Source organism: Panulirus ornatus, chromosome 45 (genome assembly GCF_036320965.1).
Source record: "Panulirus ornatus isolate Po-2019 chromosome 45, ASM3632096v1, whole genome shotgun sequence".
Taxonomy (NCBI): domain Eukaryota; kingdom Metazoa; phylum Arthropoda; class Malacostraca; order Decapoda; family Palinuridae; genus Panulirus; species Panulirus ornatus.
In genome coordinates, this window is record NC_092268.1 from 9,011,515 (window position 1) to 9,019,465 (window position 7,951).

General features: G+C 43.3%; 1 protein-coding gene across 1 annotated transcript in view; it reads left to right on the forward strand.

Moving 5' to 3' along the window:
- The first annotated feature begins 3,856 nt into the window (after window positions 1–3,856).
- The window catches only part of LOC139762932 (1-acylglycerol-3-phosphate O-acyltransferase Pnpla3-like), a 58,150-nt gene continuing 54,055 nt past the window's right edge, over window positions 3,857–7,951 (forward strand). The window contains 1 exon segment of the mRNA XM_071688223.1: window positions 3,857–4,162. Within this exon segment, the coding sequence (XP_071544324.1) occupies window positions 4,003–4,162 (160 nt within the window). The 5' untranslated portion in view covers window positions 3,857–4,002.

Sequence of the window (7,951 nt, forward strand, 5' to 3'; positions counted from 1 at the left end):
TGGGTTATGTGTGGAGGCATACGAGCTCAGCTGGCGGTGTTGTACACAGGGGTAAGTGTGGGACCCGGCATTGGACATGTTAGAAATCTCTGAGTCCAATTGATGGTTACGAGGCGAGTGGATCTCGCAAGTGTATCAGGAATGCCAGAGTAAGGAGAGAGAGAGAGAGAGAGAGAGAGAGAGAGAGAGAGAGAGAGAGAGAGAGAGAGGAGAGAGAGAGATGGGAAGGAACTAAAGACTTGGTCTGCCCTACCTAACCTAGCTACATTTTTGGGGTCTCTCTCTCTCTCTCTCCCGTGCGATGGTGTGTGTGTGTGTGTGTGTGTGTGTGTGTGTGTGTGTGTGTGTGTGACCTTTAATCTCTTGGTGTGGGCTGGAGAGAGAGAGAGAGAGAGAGAGAAGAGAGAGAGAGAGAGAGAGAGAGAGAGAGAGGAGAGAGAGTAGTTCCGCGATCGATACCCGGAGGTAGACAGCCTGCTTCTGGCGAGACAGAGCCGATAGACTGACTCGTCTATTGTTTATGGGGGGACAGACTGACTCGTCTATTGTTTGTGGTGGGACAGTCTGACTCGTCTATTGTTTGTGGTGGGACAGACTGACTCGTCTATTGTTTGTGGTGGGACAGACTGACTCGTCTATTGTTTGTGGTGGGACAGACTGACTCGTCTATTGTTTGTGGTGGGACAGACTGACTCGTCTATTTGTGGTGGGACAGTCTGACTCGTCTATTGTTTGTGGTGGGACAGACTGACTCGTCTATTGTTTGTGGTGGGACAGTCTGACTCGTCTATTGTTTGTGGTGGGACAGACTGACTCGTCTATTGTTTGTGGTGGGACAGACTGACTCGTCTATTGTTTGTGGTGGGACAGACTGACTCGTCTATTGTTTGTGGTGGGACAGACTGACTCGTCTATTGTTTGTGGTGGGACAGACTGACTCGTCTATTGTTTGTGGTGGGACAGACTGACTCGTCTATTGTTTGTGGTGGGACAGACTGACTCGTCTATTGTTTGTGGTGGGACAGACTGACTGGTATATTGTTTGTGGTGGGACAGACTGACTCGTATATTGTTTGTGGTGGGACAGACTGACTGGTATATTGTTTGTGGTGGGACAGACTGACTCGTCTATTGTTTGTGGTGGGACAGACTGACTCGTATATTGTTTGTGGTGGGACAGACTGACTCGTCTATTGTTTGTGGTGGGACAGACTGACTGGTATATTGTTTGTGGTGGGACAGACTCGTATATTGTTTGTGGTGGGACAGACTGACTGGTATATTGTTTGTGGTGGGACAGACTCGTATATTGTTTGTGGTGGGACAGACTGACTGGTATATTGTTTGTGGTGGGACAGACTCGTCTATTGTTTGTGGTGGGACAGACTGACTGGTATATTGTTTGTGGTGGGACAGACTGACTGGTATATTGTTTGTGGTGGGACAGACTGACTGGTATATTGTTTGTGGTGGGACAGACTGACTGGTATATTGTTTGTGGTGGGACAGACTCGTCTATTGTTTGTGGTGGGACAGACTGACTGGTATATTGTTTGTGGTGGGACAGACTGACTGGTATATTTGTGGTGGGACAGACTCGTCTATTGTTTGTGGTGGGACAGACTGACTGGTATATTGTTTGTGGTGGGACAGAATCGTATATTGTTTGTGGGTGGACAGACGACTGATGGTATATTGTTTTGTGGTGGGACAGACTGATGGTATATTGTTTGTGGTGGGACAGACTCGTCTATTGTTTGTGGTGGGACAGACTGACTGGTATATTGTTTGTGGTGGGACAGACTGACTGGTCTATTGTTTGTGGTGGGACAGACTGACTGGTATATTGTTTGTGGTGGACAGACTGACTCGTCTATTGTTTGTGGTGGGACAAAACTGACTGGTATATTGTTTTTGGTGGGACAGACTGACTCGTCTATTGTTTGTGGTGGGACAGACTGACTGGTATATTGTTTGTGGTGGGACAGACTGACTGGTATATTGTTTGTGGTGGGACAGACTGACTGGTATATTGTTTGTGGTGGGACAGACTCGTCTATTGTTTGTGGTGGGACAGACTGACTGGTATATTGTTTGTGGTGGGACAGACTGACTCGTCTATTGTTTGTGGTGGGACAGACTGACTGGTATATTGTTTGTGGTGGGACAGACTGACTCGTCTATTGTTGTGGTGGGACAGACTGACTGGTAATATTGTTTGGGGTGGGACAGACTGACTGGTATATTGTTTGTGGGTGGACAGACTGACTCGTCTATTGTTTGGTGGGACAGACTGACTCGTCTATTGTTTGTGGTGGGACAGACTGACTCGTATATTGTTTGTGGTGGGACAGACTGACTGGTATATTGTTTGTGGTGGGACAGACTGACTGGTTATTGTTTGTGGTGGGACAGACTGACTGGTATATTGTTTGTGGTGGGACAGACTGACTGGTATATTGTTTGTGGTGGGACAGACTGACTCGTCTATTGTTTGTGGTGGGACAGACTGACTCGTCTATTGTTTGTGGTGGGACAGACTGACTGGTATATTGTTTGTGGTGGGACAGACTGACTGGTATATTGTTTGTGGTGGGACAGACTGACTCGTCTATTGTTTGTGGTGGAGACAGACTGACTCGTCTATTGTTTGTGGTGGGACAGACTGACTCGTCTATTGTTTGTGGTGGGACAGACTGACTGGTATATTGTTTGTGGTGGGACAGACTGACTCGTCTATTGTTTGTGGTGGGACAGACTGACTCGTCTATTGTTTGTGGTGAGACAGAGATATTGTTTATCTCCATCTCTGACACACGTCCAACATCAGAACTCGAAACCACACGTTCGAATCCCCTTCCTCGTTAAAGAACGTCACAACACAGTCCACAGCAATTTGGACTAATAATTATAATTAGAACAAAAGAAGGAACAGAGAAGGGGGCCAAGTGAGGATATTCCCTCAAAGGCCCAGCCCTCTGTTCTTAACGCTACCCCGCTATCGCGGGAAATGGCGAGTATAGAACAATTACAACAAGAATTCGCCCTTATTCCATGCCTGGCCACAACCCTCCTACGACAACCCGACCTTCCTCATTCCACTGCAGCAGCGCAATGCCAACCAGAGCATTGCAGTGCAACACAGTATGCAACGCTGTTCCCACATGCCAGCCATTCGCCAGGCCGTCGTGCGCCAGACTGCGGTTCGCTGAGGGAGTTGATCGCTGGTGGTGTTGAGCGCTGGTGGTGTTCGCCACCCAGTCCTCCTTCCCGCCCTTTCCAGCTGTGTGTGTGTGTGTGTGTGTGTGTGTGTCCCTGGCTTTAAAACGTTTGCATCAGTATTCCTGGGCCGCCCGCCAGGCCGAGTGTCAAACGGCGGCCCCGACGTGAGTCTACTGCCGGTGCAGACGAAGGGGGGGAGGGAGGAGGAGGAGGGGGAAACGTTGCGATGATTGGACGGGGGGCGGACGACCCCTCTCCCTCTCTAGGAGAGAGAGAGAGAGAGAGAGAGGTGGATTATTTTGTTTTTATTTATTTAGCCATTTAATCGCCAATTTGCCTCTATTTTTACTTCTGGGTGGATATAAGGCTTCAATGGCCGGCGAGGCCGTATGCCAGAATGAACCCCTCCCCCCCTACAGGATAATGTAACATCCCGACCGTGAAAGACATTGGCCATTACCGCTAAAAATAGGTTGAGTCTGCAACACGCCAGCTAATCAGAGGCCTCGCGTCCAATGACGTCACCGACACGTCACACACCCGTGGTCGTAGGAGAGCCAATGAGCGGTCGGGAGGCGCGTGACGTCGGCTATATACAACCCAGCTGGGCCGCGCCAAAACAATCCCCCGTCAGTCAGCCCGTGAGTGCGGTGGAGGACTGACGTCCGTGCGTGTGTGTTCTCTCCCTGTCTCTCTCTCTCGCCAAACCCGAACCCACCACGACTTTGTTAGATTGTGACCCAGGGGAAAACCCATTGTTGTGCGTCGCCCCGTGGCAGAATGAACTTCTCGTTCGCCGGGTGCGGGTTCCTGGGCATATACCACGTAGGGGTGGCGGCTTGCCTGAAGAAATACGCCCCGAATTTGTTGGTAAACAAAATCTCGGGCGCGTCTGCGGGCGCGCTCGCCGCCGTCTGCCTGCTCTGCGATTCGCCGCTGGGTAAGTCTGCCTCCATGTGTGTGTCTGTCTTGTTAGAAAGGTAATTCGAGCGCATTTTCATGGCTTTAGGAGGGGTCGTTGGATCCAGGGCGAGGCGAACGACTTGAATGAGGTAGGGTTGTTAAATGTAATTCGAACGACTTGAATGAGGTGGGGTTGTTAAATGTAATACTAACGACTTAAATGAGGTGTTGTTAAATGTAATTCGAACGACTTGAATAAGGTAGGGTTGTTAAATGTAATTCGAACGACTTGAATGAGGTAGGGTTAAATGTAATTCGAACGACTTGAATGAGATAGGGTTGTTAATGTAATTCGAACGACTTAATGAGGTAGTGTCGGTAAAAGTAATTCGAACTACTTAAATGTGTTGTTAAACGTAATTCGAACGACTTAATGGGCTAGTGTTAAATGTAATTCGAACGACTTGAATGAGGTAGGGTTGTTAAATGTAATTCGAACGACTTGAATGAGGTAGGGTTGTTCAATGTAATTCGAACGACTTAAATGAGGTAGGGTTGTTAAATGTAATCCGAACGACTTAAATGAGGTAGTGTTGTTCAATGTAATTCGAACGACTTAATTGGGGTAGTGTTGTTCAATGTAATTCGAACGATTGAATGAGGTAGTGTTAAATGCAATTCGAACGACTTAATGGGGTAGTGTTGTTAAATGTAATACGAACGACTTAATGGGGTAGTGTTAAATGTAATTCGAACGACTTGGATGAGGTAGGGTTGTTAAATGTAATTCGAACGACTTAATGAGGTAGGGTTGTTAAAAGTAATTCGAACGACTTAAATGTGTTGTTAAATGTAATTCGAACGACTTGAATGAGGTAGTGTTGTGAAACGTAATTCGAACGACTTAATGAAGTAGTCTTAAATGTAATTCGAACGACTTAATGAAGTAGTCTTAAATGTAATTCGAACGACTTAGAGGTAGTCTTAAATGTAATTCGAACGACTTAATGAAGTAGTCTTAAATGTAATTCGAACGACTTAATGAAGTAGTCTTCAATGTAATTCGAACGACTTAATGAGGTAGTCTTAAGTGTAATTCGAACGACGTAATGAGGTAGTCTTAAATGTAATTCGAACGACTTGATGAAGTAGTGTTAATTGTAATTCGAACGACCATGAGGTAGTCTTAAATGTAATTCGAACGACTTAATGAGGTAGTCTGACCATTAATGGTTCTGTGGAACGGGCAGTTGTCTGTGCAACACGGCTAAACTGTGGGGGTGGGGGGGTAATTAGAGTGTGGTGTAATTAGCCTACATTTCAATGTAATCAGGCGTTTGAACACATATAATCGTTCTATATCAGGTATCACTCAATATTTTTTTTTAATGTAATCTTAATGTAATTTTTCCCTTGTCGAATATTCGATGACTTGAAATTACATTCAAGAATATCCCCCCAATGTAATTGGTGGCACACCCCAGACTTCAGTGGATGTTGACTTCCATGTGTGGTACACGCTGTGGCCACCAGGAAAAAACCAGTTTGTTTGTGGCCAAGGAAGATGTCATGCTAACAGTCATTCTAATATATATATATATATATATATATATATATATATATATATATAATATATATATATATATATATATATATATATATATTATATTTGTGTGTGTGATTATTACACGAAAGTGTACTTGGGAACTTTATCGTGTTTTCATTTTTTTTTTTTTTTTTTATTTTCCAAAGAAGGAACAGAGAATTGGGCCAGGTGAGGGTATTCCCTCAAAGGCCCAGTCCTCTGTTCTTAATGCTACCTCGCTAACGCGGGAAATGGCGAATAGTTTAAAAGAAAGTATATATATATATATATATAATTATATATATTATATATATATATATATATATATATTATATATTATATATATATATATATATATAATGATTCTTGATATTCGTATTGTAACGTATTTGCTGTGAGAGATAAGATGGTAAAGAGCTTGTAACTTGTAAGTACAAAACCAAGTGATTTATGGTTTTTATAAGTACACAACCCATGGGTTGTGGTTTTTATAAGTACACAACCCATGGCTTGTGGTTTTTATAAGTACACAACCCATGGCTTGTGGTTTTTATAAGTACACAACCCATGGGTTGTGGTTTTTATAAGTACACAACCCATGGCTTGTGGTTTTTATAAGTACACAACCCATGGCTTGTGGTTTTTATAAGTACACAACCCATGGCTTGTGGTTTTTATAAGTACACAACCCATGAGTTATGGTTTTTATAAGTACACAACCCATGGGTTATGGTTTTTATAAGTACAGAACCCACGGGTTATGGTTTTTGTAAGTACACAACCCATGGGTTATGGTTTTTATAAGTACACAACCCATGGGTTATGGTTTTTATAAGTACACAACCCATGGGTTATGGTTTTTATAAGTACAGAACCCACGGGTTATGGTTTTTGTAAGTACACAACCCATGGCTTGTGGTTTTTATAAGTACACAACCCATGGCTTGTGGTTTTTATAAGTACACAACCCATGGCTTGTGGTTTTTATAAGTACACAACCCATGGGTTATGGTTTTTATAAGTACACAACCCATGGCTTGTGGTTTTTATAAGTACACAACCCATGGCTTGTGGTTTTTATAAGTACACAACCCATGGGTTATGGTTTTTATAAGTACACAACCCATGGCTTGTGGTTTTTATAAGTACACAACCCATGGGTTGTGGTTTTTATAAGTACACAACCCATGGCTTGTGGTTTTTATAAGTACACAACCCATGGCTTGTGGTTTTTATAAGTACACAACCCACGGGTTATGGTTTTTATAAGTACAGAACCCATGAGTTATGGTTTTTGTAAGTACACAACCCATGAGTTATGGTTTTTATAAGTACACAACCCATGGCTTGTGGTTTTTATAAGTACACAACCCATGGCTTGTGGTTTTTATAAGTACACAACCCATGGGTTATGGTTTTTATAAGTACACAACCCATGGCTTGTGGTTTTTATAAGTACACAACCCATGGCTTGTGGTTTTTTATAAGTACACAACCCATGCTTGTGGTTTTTATAAGTACACAACCCATGGCTTGTGGTTTTTATAAGTACACAACCCATGGCTTGTGGTTTTTATAAGTACACAACCCATGGCTTGTGGTTTTTATAAGTACACAACCCATGGCTTGTGGTTTTTATAAGTACACAACCCATGGCTTGTGGTTTTTATAAGTACACAACCCACGGGTTATGGTTTTTATAAGTACAGAACCCATGAGTTATGGTTTTTGTAAGTACACAACCCATGAGTTATGGTTTTTATAAGTACACAACCCATGGCTTGTGGTTTTTATAAGTACACAACCCATGGCTTGTGGTTTTTATAAGTACACAACCCATGGCTTGTGGTTTTTATAAGTACACAACCCATGGCTTGTGGTTTTTATAAGTACACAACCCATGGCTTGTGGTTTTTATAAGTACACAGCCCATGGCTTGTGGTTTTTATAAGTACACAACCCATGGCTTGTGGTTTTTATAAGTACACAACCCATGGCTTGTGGTTTTTATAAGTACACAACCCATGGCTTGTGGTTTTTATAAGTACACAACCCATGGCTTGTGGTTTTTATAAGTACACAACCCATGGCTTGTGGTTTTTAAAGTACACAACCCATGGCTTGTGGTTTTTATAAGTACACAACCCATGGCTTGTGGTTTTTATAAGTACACAACCCATGGCTTGTGGTTTTTATAAGTACACAACCCATGGCTTGTGGTTTTTATAAGTACACAACCCA